The sequence below is a fragment of the Vulpes lagopus genome, chromosome 10 (genome assembly GCF_018345385.1).
Source record: "Vulpes lagopus strain Blue_001 chromosome 10, ASM1834538v1, whole genome shotgun sequence".
Taxonomy (NCBI): domain Eukaryota; kingdom Metazoa; phylum Chordata; class Mammalia; order Carnivora; family Canidae; genus Vulpes; species Vulpes lagopus.
The window spans coordinates 41569030-41585420 of record NC_054833.1 but is presented as its reverse complement, the minus strand read 5'-3'; the positions used below and the strand labels follow the sequence as shown (position 1 = coordinate 41585420).

Sequence of the window (16391 nt, the reverse complement as noted above, 5' to 3'; positions counted from 1 at the left end):
CTCCTGGATATCACCCCTAATTTTTCCTTCCACCTGACCATTCATTCCATCAATCAGATCTGCTCATGCTTCTCCAGGATACATTACTTATGTTTCTTGCATCGAATGCCACTTCCTACGTAAATCTTTTCTTCCACTCCTATTAAACTATAAAGTTTCGACCCTGTAGTACAGAGCTGTTGTGTTCTACATCACCTTAATCTCTAGCGATCTTCCCAGATCACCACCACCACTCCTACTCCCATACTAAGGCCCCTTCTCCTGTTTACACTGCAACCTCTTCAGATCCCAACTCTGCCACTCACTAGCTGTGTGGCCGTTTACCAATCCCAGTCTTAAATGGGGGACGCTCCTGACACACTACAGGCTTCCTTTAAATTCCAAAATGCCTGGAATACTGGAGACCCTCGGTAAATGTTTCGTTGCTCCCATCTGCATAGTTCCCTGCGACTCCCTAGGTAATTAGGGGAACTGGACTCCCAGCCCCGATTCAAGATGCGGGGGGAGGAGATGGGGATTAAGGAAAATCAGCCAAGGAAAAGCAAAGGACTGGATCGGAGGACAGGTGATGCGGCGCCTGCTCTGGCCATTACTTTCCGTGTTTGGCCGAGGACCCTGTCTGCCGTTATAAGACGACCGTCCTGGCCTAGGGAAGCCCTAGAGACGCCTTCCCCTCCTGACTTCCTCGCCGGCCGCACCGGGGACAAGGGCGCAGGTGGGCGCCGCGGCCAGCACGGGAAGCTCACGGCGCATGCGCCCGTCCTCCGCCCGCCGGCCTTCCGGGCCTCCGACGGCGGCTGCCCCAAGAAATGCCTGTGTCCCCGCCGAAGCCCGCCGCCCTCCGCGTGCTCTCCGGCCTCGCCTGTTCACACCCACATTCTCCTCTGCGACGGAAGAAAGTAATCGGGCCGGCTAGATTCCGGACAGATCGCAGAACGCCTGAATACCTCGGACCGGCGCGGAGAGAGGGAGCCCGCCCTTGGGAGCGGAACGGGGTCCTGCGGCGGGTCCTTCCGGGCGGTGACATTCAGCGGCCGTGCGGGGCGACGGGACGTCCCTCTCGGAGCCATGGCCCAGTTCGTCCGTAACCTCGCCGAGAAGGCTCCGGCGCTGCTGAACGGTGAGCGCGGCCGCGGCCCGGGGCGGGAGGCCTGAGAAGACGACGCGGGCGGTGGTACCTCGAGGGCGGCGCGGGGGGCGGGGGGGGGACGGCCGGGGCGGGGGCGGCGGGGGCCGGCCCGCGACTGTCCTCTAGCCTTCGCCGCCTGTCCCGCAGCTTGGGTCCTCGGTGCCACCTACGAAGGGAGGAAGGGGCGTGCGGGCAGGCTGGGGTCGCCCTCTCTGCCGCCGTTTGCCCCCTTCGGCCTCGGGGGGCGGGGGTCCGGCGGGGGTCCGGCCTGCGGCGGAGCGACGGCAGGAGGGCACGGGCCCGCCGAGCGCCGTAGATCGTCTGCCTCTCAGACGGGCCACCTGGAAGGCTGCGTGACTGGGGATGGGTGTGCTGCCCCGGAACGTGGGCTCTGCCCTCGTCCTGGCCGGGTTGTGAAGTTGCTGCTTTAATGGAAATTCTAGGCGGAATTGAGCTTTGTAGACCTGGGGTATCCCTGACTCCAACAGCCCTAGGAAGGGAGGCGTGTCCACAGCCATCTTTATTATTCTGGCCTAATATTCATGGGCTTTTTCACGAATGAAAGCCCAGCTGGCGGACCGCTGTACTTAAGACCAACCCTGAAGAGTCCCAGCCCTGAGTAGCAGCCTCTTCAGTCCAAAGTAGCGCGTTGGTCTGCTGGGTAGCAGGGTGTTCGTTGTATCCGCAAGGCGAGAAAGTAAGACCGGGGAGCGGCTTTCACCGGGCGTGTTGTATTCTGGGAAGCGGTTGAAGCACAGACCCCTAGCTTTCGCTCAGATTTGATCGTGAAACGTGAATGGAAACCATTTTTCCGAACACCTGTATTTTTTAACCCATTTTACTGTGATTAGTATCTTGATCATCTTCCTTTCCTCCTGTCAGCAGCCAAACAGTGAGTTGTTGAAGGCCCGGTAATGCCAAATACAGTAATGCTGGAGTGTCTCCTACACGACCCCACAATCTACTAACTTAACACATTTTCCTGAAGCGCTTAAGTTTGCAGCGTATGACGGTACCTATTGTGATAAAGCTCTATAATTGTATATAAATTAAAAAGAAGAAATTGTGGGCTTCGTCCTTTGGACTTTGTGGATGATTCAAAGAAAAAAAAATTGTTTCAGGTGGATCTCCCCTCCCCCAGCATGGTTTTCATATCTTTCAGGTGATGGGTTTGAAACTTAATTTTTTTTTTTAAGATTTTATTTATTTATTCATGACAGACATAGAGACCGGGGAGGGAGAGGCAGAGACACAGGCAGAGAGAGAAGCAGGCCCCATGCAGGAAGCCCGACATTGGGACTCAGTCCCGGGACCCAAGAATCACACCCTAGGCCAAAGGCAGCGGTGGCTCAGCGCTAAATCGCTGGGCCACCGGGGCTGCCCTGAAACTGATTTTAATAATAAAATTCAAAAAGAAAAATAATACAAAAAAATTTTATCAAAAAATAAACTCCTCTATCATTGTAATTAAAAGATAACAGTTGTTATTCTTCCAAAAGCACTCAGCTGGGGCCAGACTTAAATGCAGAAATGTATTTTGCTTTGTAACATGGTTCAGTATGTTATGTGTACTTCGAGTATCTAATAAAAATTGGGACACCTGGCTAGCTCAGTAAATGGAGCCCGCAACTCTTGATCTTGGGGTTGTGGGTTCAAGCCCCACGTTGGATAGAGATGAGTTAAAGATAAAATCTTTTTTAACAAGACTTTTTTTTTTTTTTTTTTAAGATTTTATTCATTTATTCATGAGAGACACAGAGAGAGAGAGGGAAAGACATAGAGGGAGAAGCAGACTCCTCACAGGGAGCCTGATAAGAGACTCGCTGGACCTGGGATCACACCCTGAACCAAAGGCAGCTGTTCAACCACCCAGGCGTCCCTAAAAAGATTTTTAAAAAAAATACCATAGAAGCACCTGACTAGCTTAGTCTATAGAGCAAGATTCTTGATCTCTAGGTCGTGAGTTTGAGCCCCATGTTTGGCCTAGAGTTGTTTTTGTTTCTTTTTTATATATAGTTTACTTTTAAAAAATTTCTTACTGTATCTGTTAATTTTCCTGGGAGCACAAGGAAGCTTACAGGAATAAGTAACTTCCCCAGGGAAGTCATGGAGTCCGATTTTTTTTTCTTTCCTATTTATTAAACTTGAGACTTTTTTTTTTTTTTAAGATGTATTTATTTATTCATGAGAGAGGCAGAGACATAGGCTTAGAGAGAAGCAGGCTTCTTGCAGGGAGCCTGATGTGGGACTCGATCTCCGGACCCAGGATCATGTCCTGAGCCAAAGGCAGACGCTCAACCGCTGAGCCACCCAGGCGTCCCCAAACTTGCGACTTTATTTGGATTTTACCAGCTTTGCATTAATCTCTTTCTGTTCCAGAAGCCCATCCAGGTTCCATGTTGTACTGAGTTTTTAATCTTCATAGTTTCCTCTGAATTGTAACACTTTAATATCAGGGTTTTTTACTTCCCACAATCTTGACAGTTTTTAAGCTATCTATGTAGATACCTGTTGAGGTATCCTGTAAAGATGTTCTCTATTCTGTATTTGTCTGGTATTTTTCTCATGAGTAGTTTGGAGCTGTGGGTTTTGAGAAAGAATAACACAAAAGTGAAATGCCCTAATCACCTGTCAGGGTGTCTGTGATACCCATTTAACATCACTGGTGAAATTAACTTTCATCATTTGGTTATGGTTAGTGTTGCTGGGTTTCTTACTGTAAGGTTACTGTTTATCCTTTCCCATAATCTATTCTTCAGAAGCAAGTAACCAAGTCTAGTTCGTGGTGTGCATTGAGGGGGTAGGGAGCAGCTGCCAACAGCAGGGATTCCATCTCCTGTAGGAAGGAGTATTTACATATAATTAAATGGAATTCTATCAGAAAGATTTGTTCTTCCCAGTTGTTTATTTAGTGGTGTGTTGTATGGATTCATGTACATTTGTTTCGTACTTCCTACCTCCAGTAGTATGTTTTGTTCAAATTGTTGCAGCCGGGGATCCCTGGGTGGCTCAGTGGTTTAGCGCCTGCCTTCGGCCCCGGGTGTGATCCTGGAGACCCGGGATCAAGTCCCACATCGGGCTCCCTGCATGGAGCCTGCTTCTCCCTCTACCTGTGTCTCTGCCTTTCTCTCTCTATGTGTCTCTCATGAATAAATAAATAAAATCTTTAAAAAAAAAATTTTTGCAGCCTTGGCCATTGAAAACTCTTTCAGGTTGGCATCTCTGTCCTCTTGACCTACCCCCGTTCTTGTACTATAAAATCCTTCAAACTCAAGTTAAATTTTCCTTGCCCCAGCCTTAGAATCCACCATTTCTCCAAGGAGCCCTAGTTTCTTTTGTTGGACAATGGTATTTTGAAACTAATATCTAGGCACCAAATAAATTTCTTGCTACTAGATTGCTAGAATATCATTGCTTCTATGCCCTCTTTAAGGGTGTGTATGTAGTAACCCATGTGTATACATGCATATATATGGTGGTCTCTGTATCTGTCCACCTGTAAATATATTAAACTACATATGAGTTCATATGAATGTCTCCAACTCTAATCTAGTACCATGGGGTTATTCTTGCTTCTTTTCTTGCCTATTTGTCATTTTCCTCTCCTACAGTGACAAATCTGGCTCCCATCATCCACCATTTATTTACCTATTTTTTTTTAAAGGATGAAATATATGTGTTTTGAAGATAATTTTAAAGACAGTTACACAAGACTTTGTACTCTGTGATAGTCCCATTTTACGGGCACTGTCAGTTCTATGTAGAACTGAGAACCTTGTGTCTGCTCATGGCCCTAAGCACGAAGGATGATGCAGATAGTAATTCTCGGTAGTGAAATACCCAAATTCAGGAAGCTAATAATAGGAAAAGTACCAAGAGCCTTGGATAATCCATCTTTGAATAGTAATTTATGGATGTTCATGCAAGTGTGCTGTTTTTATCACATTTGTCTTGTAACTTTCTTATAAAATGCCTTTTTCTTTCTGAAGTCACTACCATAATCTTACATCTATTCTGGTTATTAAGAATTTTTTGTTCTCTGAAATAGTAACTACCTTGAGGAATTTCAGCATAGTAATAGATCTGAGTTTGGGCTGCTCTGAACAATACATGTAGGTCTTATTTTTATTATTTGTGTTGTTTTGAAGGAGGAGCAGCTGGGCTTTTGTTAAAGAAAGATTTAATTCACATATTGATGAGGATACCAAAAATGGGCCCTAATTGGTATAATTCCATCTGGATTTGTAGCCAACATTGTGACAAGTTTTAATCTTATTCTTAAGGATGCGTTCTCTGTAACTCCTTCCCTCCCTTTCTGCACTTCGTCTCTCCCAATTTTCTACTCCTCTACCAAGAAAATGGTTACATTGCTGCTGTTTTCTTGTCTCTGAATCCAGCTTCTAGTGACTTTACAGTTAGCTAGATTTGCCATTCATAAGTAACAGTACTAGCTGGCCACTAGTGAAGTCCTGGCATAATTGAATGTGCTTATAGCTTCCTGCCTGATTGAACTTCCCTGTGACACAGGTGTTCTGCATCTTTAAAAGCCTCTTGTTACCAGGGAGCAGCTTTGACTTTTCACACCGGGTGCACATTTGGTACAAGCAGTGAATGAATGTGATGCATGAATAAATATTTGTGTCCAGCCCACACATCTGCTTCTTTCGGTCTCTAGTGAGTTCATCCTCGTTTTTTTGTTTTGTTTTGTTTTGTTTTCCAGCTGCTGTGACTTACTCGAAGCCTCGATTGGCCACATTTTGGCACTATGCCAGGGTTGAGCTGGTTCCTCCAACCCCTGCTGAGATCCCTACAGCTATTCAGAGCTTGAAAAAAATAGTCAAGAGTGCTCAAACTGGTAGCTTCAAACAGCTCACAGTTAAGGTAACTATGGCTAAATGAAAACGTATGTGCATAACAAAATGTCTTCCCTTGGGAGTTTTCTGATTGTTTTGATTAATATATGTATTTTCCAGTGAGGCTGAAACCTACATTATGAGAGATAATCTCTTTCTTGACTGCTGAGAAAGATATTTACCTTTCTGATTTTGTCATCTGGGTTGAAATAATTCAGCTATTTTATGTCTTCGTTTCCTATTAGTCTTATGACAAAGACACAAGCATTTTTACTGGGCAACTTTTTTCCCTCTCCTATTTTGGTTAGTATACTAAAATAGGATGGCTTACTTTGCTGATTCTATACTTTTTTTCATCTGTAGGCCTGGAAATATTCCCAGTTTAGCCAAAAGATTTCTTGGACTATCAGGCGGCTAACACTCACATGAAAGATAAAAATATCAAAACCTAGCAAGCATATCATGTAATATGAAGGGCTATTGAATTGCATTAAGATAAAATCTAAAGACTATAAGAATTAGAACTTGGATTTTATGTTTGCTTGCCTGAGCCAAACACAGAATACAAAAAAACCTAAATAACTAAATTATTGCCGACTCTAGAATCTACATCCTAGAAAACCGTTTTTTCAGGAGACCTCTGGTATTTCTGGTCTAGTTTGAAGGGGAAAATTAAAATTCACATCCAGGTGCTAAAAGGAAAAGGCTCAGTGTTGTTGTGGAAAAATAATTTTTTTCAACTAGAGTTTCACGATCTATAGCTGTGCTTGCATGCAACATTGCTTTTTGGAACCAGTCATGTGCTTTTTCTCTCAGGACAATAAAACATTGATCTGTGAAACTGAGTAATTACTGAATACTTAGAAAGAGCTAAACCAAATAATAAATGAATAAAGGAGAAGACAAAGCTCTTCATCTCTCAACAAATTCCCTTTGACCAGACAGAAATGTCTATTCAGAGACTTACCTTCCTATAGCCATCCTTTCATATGAATGCCCTGTCTAAATGTGTCAGCTCTTTCCAGGATGTGGGTTGTTTTAGGGCTCATAAAGTGTCTCATAAACTAATAATGAAAGGGTTAAGTCAGTTCAGGTCTTTAAAGAATGCTTTGAAAGAATTTATAAGCTCTGGACTACTTACCTTACATAATTGAAAGTTCAAGTGTTCTCAGCAGTTGAACAAAGTTAACATCAGTAAATCTTGACTTTGGCTAAAACTGCTCTCTAAATGAATAGCATCCTTACATTTTCTGTTACTTAATCCTGGAAAAGAATACTTTTAAATATGTAAGGAAGAAATACACATTAAAATTTGTGCTGCTTTTTTCAGGAAGCTCTGCTGAATGGTTTGGTGGCCACCGAGGTGTGGATGTGGTTTTATGTCGGCGAGATCATAGGCAAGCGTGGCATCATTGGCTATAATGTTTGAAGACCAATCTTTAACATCTCTTTTTATGTGGCTTATAATTTGAGTGTTCTTGGACCATATGTGATCAGACTGGTATTTGAATAAAATAAGATAATGTATCAAAATCAGTGTTTTCTCTATCAGATACTACATGGGAGGATCACAGTTTCTCTTAATAAGATGGATTGTCTTTTTGCTTTAATACATTAATACAGCTTTTGGGGCATGTCTTTTGCATAGCCTAAAATCAGAAAGGATGAAGGATGTATGTGAATATACCAACCTGGGAAATACATTTATAAGAATAACATTCTAATTTGAAGATTTGAAATATATGATAAATTTATTTTATTTCCAGAATAGTCAGAGGAAAGGTCTTGGGAGAACTAGGATTTGCTACAGTAGGAAAAATAGCAATACCACATGCCAAAGTGATATGGTTAAATCATGTCTGTGATATAAAGAATAAAATTTCAGTGGTTTCTTTTTGCTAGAATCAGATATAACACCTGCATTTATAAATGTTAAAGTACTTGGTGGTATTCTAAGTAAGTATGACATCTTTAACACCAGGACAGAGCTACTGAGAGCCACAACCTCCTTTTTAAATCTAATTTTGATGTGTGCTGTATTACTAATCTATTCAGTTTTATGGTTTTTAGAACCCATCTTTGGAAAAATAAAATACCCTATGGATATTAAATAGTTATAAATTTAGTATCCTCCATGGTTCTGAAGCATACATTATACTCTAAAATAAATAGAAATGCTTGCTACTGGTCTGTCAAGCTATTGTATTGAGGATACAGGAGAGACTTAATCATTCATTGGCTTTTGGGGGTTTTCACCATCTTTGAATGGCTTATTGGTATGTTTCTAAATCCATTATAACTCCTGCAGCCATCGTAAAACATGCATTACCACCTGATAACCAGAAGCTAACTGCGTATTAGAAAAGCATCATGGTTCACAGTACAGTATTAATCCTTTAGTATTATTGAACATTTATCCAGTCTATCTCAAATTTATCCACTGCACTTAGAAAACTAAGCTTTAGCTTAGTCAAGGGTTTTCCTAAGTGATCAGCAGGAAAGTCTCCACAGAGGCTGCTGCTCTTCTGAAATTAAGTAATGCCTAACTTACCACTTCTTCCAGTAATCACAGGTGGTCAAAACTGAAACTACCTCTTCAAAAGGCATTCAGTAACTTAAAATACGCATGGTGAAAGACTGAAAGTTACTACAAAAGTCATGGTGATCTTTAGGAGTTTCTCCATTTCACACAATGTATATTAAAATTAATAAATTATAAGGTATGAGATCAGCTAGCACTAATAACCAACAAGGCATAGTTGATTCATGATGTAATTTTTTGGTAACCATCTGGTCACACACACCCAGAAAGTCCTCAAAATAAACATTTGCTACTCACTTCACTGCAACTTCCTTCTCTGTCATACAACACACGTCCTATGTGTGGTGGCTAATAGTGCCTGTACAGTATTTTCTTAAATATAGAAAATAGCAGTTAAAATAGCTGTGGGCTCCTTGAAGTGGCAACTTTGCTAGCCAGTTACCTTTTGCCCTCCTGAACCCCAAAAGTCTTGTCTCCTAGTAAAGAACTGTTGAGGCTGGCTTTCACTGAATCTGTGTACCAAGTATCTGCCATTGACAACTTCAGCATACCTCAGATCTTCATTGTGAGCCTTCTGAATCCAGGCACTGTGGTGGAGACATGAATGCCCCCTTTTTCAGTGTTTGGTCTGGTGAGAGATAATTTAAGCATGCAGTTACAACAATGTGAGAAGAACTAATGAGAGAAGTGGAAAGTCCGCTTGAAAGAGTCTAACCCAGACTTGAGAAGGGGACTCAAGGGAAGCTGTCACAGGAATCAATATCAAAAGTAAACCGGGGGGATCCCTGGGTGGCTCAGCGGTTTAGCGCTGCCTTCAGCCCAGGGTTTGATCCTGGAGACCCGGGATCGAGTCCCACGTCGGGTTCCCTGCATGGAGCCTGCGTCTCCCTCTGCCTGTGTCTCTGCCTCTCTCTATGTCTCTCATGAATAAATAAGTAAAATATTAATAAAATAAATAAACCGGAAGACTAAGAGCCAAGAATGGGATATGGTACCCCAGGCAGGTACAACAGCCTGAGTAAAGGCTATTAAGTCAGAAAAAGTAAAGCACGCTAGAGGTTGTGAAAGAACTTAACATGTGACTGAATCCCCAGGTAGTGTTATAAGACCAGGGAACAGGGACCAGATCTTGGAAGTGCCTTTAACACCGTACGAAGGATTGTACTGTCAAGACCAGTGAATAGGCAACCATGGAAGGATTTGACAAGGCACAATTTCTCCCCTTGATTTGTATGGTCTGACAGCAGCAGGCGATTTCAATTCCAGGTAACAGAAGCCAGGACAGAAACCCACGTGTGGTGCATATAAGAGCACAGGTGGCTCTGCACTTTTCTCAGTGTGTAGGAGCACAGACATTCTTAGTACAGGGCACCAGCAAAGAGAGGAGGTGACGGGCTGCTGAAGTTCAACCCAGTCATACATGGTTGTCTATACCTGTGGTCCAAAGGTAGGATTTCTTTTTCTTTTGTTTGTTCGTGTTTTGGTTTTTTTTTTTTTAAGATTTTATTCATGGGAGACACGGAGAGAGGCAGAGACATAGGCAGAGAGAGAAGCAAGCTCCCTATGGGGAGCCCAATGCAGGACTCCATCCTGGAACTCTGGGATCACACCCTGAGCCAAAGGCAGATGGATGCTCAACCACTGAGCCATCCAGGTGTCCCCAAAGGTAGAATTTCTAAGGAAACCACTATGTAAAAATAAATTTTCCACATGAATGTCAGTAAATATCAGCCATTTTAGAAGGCTTTCATTTCAAGATCACATGGATGTGAAACTGTCTACACTTAATCCTTTGTTCTATACACCTCATGCTCTCCTTGTTTCTTCTGCCCTGATTTCTGAGGATAGCTCAATGCACTTTACTTTCTTCATATCCTCAAAGCACTTGCACTATGTCATTTCACCCTCGACTTTTCCCTCAGGTATGTGGCATAAATGATAGACCCATTTAATAGGTACTAAGCAGAAACATTAAATGATCCCATGAGTAATAAGTGGCATCCCAAACTGGGCCCAGATAATGACCCCATGTCATAGTCTATGCCCTGACTTCATAGTTTATGCCTGACCGCCTCATAAACCTCCCTGTATTGTACTTTCACAGTTCCATTCTATAGTAATGTTCTATTTTGCCCTACTATCAAGCTACTTAAGCTTTATTGTCCCATCAGATATCATCCTACCTAAACTCATGTAAAGTGACATCTAACTTTGTGAGACTTAATATTTCCTAGTTAGCATACTTTTTATTTCTTCCAGAAATTAATTGTATGGTTATCACTCAAGATAACCACAAAGCAGCTCCACCAGAGATCCCCTTAGCAGGGAACCCACACTGAACTGCTTACCCCACTACTATTAAAGTATTGACATGGAAGACCCTTGATGATCTGCCTGTAGCCTTGCCTTAATCTCATTCTGCTACCAGCCTTTGCTTCAGCCACACAATTTCCAACCAGTCCCCATAAAAGCCAACTTTAGATCTCATCACATTATCCACTATTCCTGATGGTTGCAATTCATTAGTCACCAAACTGTTCTTTATTTCATTTTTTTAATGTTTACTTTTTTCAATTTTTTTTAACATTTTATTTAGTTACAGAGAGAGAGAGAGAGGCAGAGACACAGGCAGAGGGAGAAGCAGGCTCCATGCAGGGAGCCCGACGTGGGACTCGACCCCGGGGTCCCCGGGATCATGCCCTGGGCTGGAGTTGGCGCTAAACCCGCTGAGCCACCAGGGCTGCCCTTTTTTTCAAGATTTTATTTGAGAGAATGTGCACATGTAAGCCAGGGAGGTGGGGAGCAGGGGGGGCAGAGGGAGACAATTTTCAAGCAGACTCCCTGCTGAGTGCAGAGACCAACAGGACATAGGGCTCAGTCTCATGACCCCTGAGACCATGACTTAAGCCAAAACCAAGAGTTGGACTCTTTACCAACTGAGCCACCCAGACACCCCAGCCGTTCTTTATTTCTTGACAATCTTTTTCTCTTGGCTCACTGGTCACTCTGCAAAACTACTTACATGTTAATAATTGGCAATTTCAACATACACATGGATCAGTAGTTTTCAAAGTATGGTCCCTGGACCACAGCAGCAGCAACATCACCAGGAAACTTAGAAATGAAAATCCTCAGAATCGGACCTAGAAATTCTGAGAGTAGGATCTAGCAATCTGTGGTTTCACTGGTTTTCCAGGTAATTCTGACACATGCTAAAATTTGAAAATCATTGACAAATAATCCAACTAACATGCCTCTTGGTTCCTGTGAAAGTCCATTGATTAGGTCTTTGACCTTCCTTGGGCATTCATTCCCAAGTCATTACCAGTCTTTTCAGTCACCATAGTTTGAATTTCATGCATCCCTCTCTCTGACCACCTATTATCTTGCTAGGCCATTTCCTCTAATACATTAATTTTTTTAATATTTTATTTATTCATGAGAGAGAGAGAGAGGGGCAGAGACACAGGCAGAGGGAGAAGCAGGCTCCATGCAGGGAGCCCAATGTGGGACTCGATCCCGGGTCCCCAGGATCACGCCCTGAGCCGAAGGCAGCGCTAAACCACCGAGCCACCGGGGCTGCCCTAATTAATTTGGAGTCACTGTGACCATCAATAAATGGATGCTACCATCTTGTTCACCATTCTGACGTCCTCTTTTCCTTCCATTGTCAGTCACCACCAACCACTCTTGTGAATATACCCTCAACATCCTTGCTTATTTGCCAACAAGCCACATCCTTGGCTAGTCTGTGTGCTCTGCACTTGCACCTGTGTAGTGGAATGTAGCTGAAGAAAAGTAAGTTGGCTAGTCTCACTGCAATAATATAAATTCCTGATCGGAATCTTAACAGGGACACCTGGATGGTTCAGTTGGTTAAGCATCTGCCTTTGGCTCAGGTCATGATCCCGGAGTCCTGGGATCAAGCCCCGCATCACATTGCATCGCATTGCATCGGGTTCCCTGCTCAGCAGGGAGTCTGCTTCTCCTCCTTTTGCCAACCTCTCCCTCTCCCCTTGCTTGTGCTCTCTCCCTCTCTGTCAAATAAATAAAGTAGGGATGCCTGGGTGGCTCAACGGTTGAGCATCTGCCTTCAGCTCAGGGTGTAATCTCGCAGTCCCGGGATCGAGTCTCACTTCCGGCTCCCTGCATGGAGTCTGCTTCTCCCTCTCCCTCTGCCTCTGTCTCTACCTCTTTCTGTGTCTCTCGTGAATAAATAAATAAAATCTTGAATAAATAAATAAAATCTTAAAAAAAGAAAAACCTTAAGAAAGGGGGTGCCTGGGTGGCTCAGTTGGTTAAGCTTCTGTCCTCGTGCTCTCTCTCTCTCAAATAAAATATTTAAAAGAATCCTTAAGAAAGCATTTAATACTACCTGACAAGCATACTTTATTTCTTTGACCCATGATTATTTCTGTCAACAGATGACCTTTCCTCCTACTTTATTAAGAAAGTTGAAGCAATTGGAGAATTTCCATTGACTCCCGCAGCATCATCTACTCACTACTATCTGCACCCATGTATATACTTCCATCTTGCCTACTGAGTTGTTCATGCTCCTTTTTATGTTGTTGTTTGTTGTTGTTGTTGTTTTAAGATTTTACTTTTAAGTAATTGCTATACCTCACATGGGGCTCAAACTCACAACTCCCAAGATGACAAATCATGCTCCGTGACTGAGCCAGCCCGTCACTCCATTCATTCTCCTTGTTAAAACCATTCCCTCCATTCAATGTCATTGTGCCATAATTTCTTTCCTTTCCTATGTCATTAATTTTCTTCCCTACTGTATTGTTCCTATGAGTGTATACACATGGTACTACCTAGTCCATCTGCTACTAAACCAGCTCCTTTTTGCAGCAAAACACCTCAAAAGAAACCAATATTGAGGGATCCCTGGGTGGCTCAGCGGTGTAATGCCTGCCTTCAGCCAACGGAGTGATCCTGGAGTCCTGGGATCAAATCCTACATCGGGCTCCCTGCATGGAGCCTTCTCCCTCTGCCTATGTCTCTTCCTCTCTCTGTGTCTCTCATGAATAAATAAATAAAATCTTAAAAAAAAAAAAAAAGAAACCAATATTGAGGGCACCTGGGTGATGGTCATTTAAGCATCCAACTCTTGGCTCCAGCTCAGGTCATGATCTCAGTGTTGTGGGATCAAGCCCTAAGCTGGGCTCCCCACTCAGTGCAGAGTCAGCTTAGGGTTCTCTCCCTCCCTCTCTGCTCTTTCTTCTCTCTCTCCCAAATAAGTAAATAAAATCTTTAAAAATAATAATAAATTTTTAATGTTTTTTTTTTAAATTTTTATTTATTTATGATAGTCACAGAGAGAGAGAGAGAGGCAGAGACACAGGCAGAGGGAGAAGCAGGCTCCATGCACTGGGAGCCTGATGTGGGATTCGATCCCCGGTCTCCAGGATCGCGCCCTGGGCCAAAGGCAGGTGCCAAACCGCTGCGCCACCCAGGATCCCAATTTTTAATGTTTTAAAAGACTCCTCCTCTCCTTCTATCCCTCCTCTCTGCTCCCGTTGTCTCTCTCTCTCTGTCACAAATAAATAAATAAAATATTTTTTAAATGCAAGAGTCCATTCTCAATCCTCATATTACTTGAACTTTTCAGCAGTATTTGACTCCCCTGAATATCTCTTCCTGCTTAATGCATTTTATGATACACTTGACTTCCAGCGCTTTCCTGTGGCCTTCCTTCTTCCTTACCTTTTTTTTTTCTTTTTTTCTTTTTCTTTTTTTCCTGCTTCTTGGATTCCTGTTCTGGTTCCTTCTTTCTCTGTTTTCCTATCTTTGGAATATCAGAGATAAGGCTCAGTCCTTCCTCTATCTGTATTCATTCCATTGGTGATCTCATCCAGTCTTGTGGTTTTAAGTAACATCTATGCACTGATGACTCTGAAATTTATCTCTAGTTCCTACCTCTCCCTTGAACTCCAAACATATATGCAACTGCCCATTTGATACCTCCCCACAACCTTCACTCTAACAGACATCTCAGATTTAACATGTCCAAAATTGAATTCTTGATTTTCTTCCCCACCCCCACCAGAAACCCATTCCATAGTTTCCTCCCTCTCGACTGTTGGCCAACTCCATTCCTCCAAGCTTGCCTGTCTGCAGTCTATTCTTCACACCATCCAGAGTGATCCCATGAAAACATCAGTTGGACCAGGTCAGTCCTCTGCTCACAACTCTTCAGTGGCTCTCACCTTACTCAAATTCAGAGGTAAAATCCTTGCAGTGGACTGAAAGGCCCAACGAGATCTGGCTTTCTATTTTGTGTCTGGCCTCACTGTCCCGCACTCTTCCACTTTTTCCTGCTTCATGGATCGGTCTCCTTGCTCTACTTCAAACCTGCCGGCCTCAGCACCTGCTGGTCCCTAGGTTTGTAATGCTCCTCCCCAACATAGTGCCAGAGCTGGTCCCTCCCCTCATTAGGTGTTTTCACTGTGGGCTTCCCCAACCACACTAATTATAATTCCGTAGACTTTTTTTCCTGCTTCCCCATCTCCAAATTCCCCAAAATCAACCTCTAATATATATATACATATTTTGAGATTTTATTTACTTATGTGAGAAAGAGAGTGTGAGAGAGAGAGCATGAACAGAGGGAGAAGCAGATACCCCACTGAGCGGGAAGCCTGGTATGGGGCTCCATCCAGGGACTCCTGGGATTCCGGGATCATGACCTGAGCCGAAGGCAGATGCTTAACCGACTGAGCCACCCAGGCACTCCAACTTCTAACATTCTGTATGATTTACTGATTTCTTATGTTTATTGCTTATTTTACCTTACTAAAATAAATACAAGGCCCCCAAAGGAATAAATGTTTAAAAATCTGTTTTGTTCACTTACATAGTCCAAGTTCCAAGCACATAGAAGTCACTCAATACAGAGGTGATGAATAAACTGCCCTTTAATGATTCCATACCTTCATAAACAGCTGTTTCCCCTGCCTTCATCCTGGCTCTGTCTACCTGGCACATCCCTGTTTCTCTTTTAAAAGTCTCTTCTGATTTTCTCAGACTGTTTCCTTTTGCCCTCCTGTTGGGCCTCTTCTAACACCTCTCATTGTACCCTAATGATACATTTACATTTGTTTATTTCCCTTACTGAACTGTAAGCTTTTTCAGGAAGGTACTCACCTTTGTAATCCTAGCCTATCACATTATCTATCTGGCTGGTATATAGTAGGTTTTCAAACAATGAAACAGCAAACTGTCCTTACTGTGTTTGGTACTGGGTTGATAAACAGCAGAGTCTGGTGGCAGTTTGCCACAGAGGGAGATGCAGGCCTGGGGGACTCATTTCCTGAAGGCCTGCAGGCTGAGACTGCTCCAGAGCTCATGCCAGCTGAGTCACTCCTGCATCTCAGCCTCTAACTCTGAAACAGAGATTGAGAGCCCTGATTAAAAGCCCTTTCCTGGGCAAGGTGAGAGTGCAGGGCTGCCTTTGCATAAGGCCTAGGAGGGAGCAACGACCTGGTGGGCAAAAGCAGATCTTTTAGAGGAGACCTAGCTTGAAATCTGAAAATTCCAGAAATCCCTTAGGAACTGACCGTCTTAACTCCCTCTTGGCTTTGCCAAGCCTGCATTTCGGGATTTATATCCTTAGTAGAACTGATAGAAGTACATCATATGCAGGCTTATTTATTTTTTAACATTTTATTTATTAGTTCATGAGAGACACAGAGAGAGAGGCAGAGATATAGCAGAAGCAGACTCTCCGCAGGGAGCCCGATGGGGTCTTGATCCCTGGATCCTGGAATCGTGCCCTGAGCCTAAGGCAGACGCTCAACCACTGAGCCACCCAGGCACCCCCATATGCAGATTTATAACCCCACACTTTTCCTCATTC

The 16391-nt window shown here is 43.4% G+C and overlaps 1 protein-coding gene across 1 annotated transcript; it reads left to right on the top strand.

Annotated features, from left to right (window-relative positions):
• Positions 1-965: 965 nt before the first annotated feature.
• On the top strand, positions 966-7515 carry ATP5MG (ATP synthase membrane subunit g). The gene is made up of 3 exons (XM_041772953.1): positions 966-1120; positions 5850-6010; positions 7313-7515. Exons 1-3 carry the CDS (start codon positions 1069-1071, stop codon positions 7409-7411), a joined length of 312 nt encoding a protein of 103 aa, XP_041628887.1. The 5' UTR covers positions 966-1068; the 3' UTR covers positions 7412-7515.
• The last annotated feature ends 8876 nt before the right edge of the window (positions 7516-16391 follow it).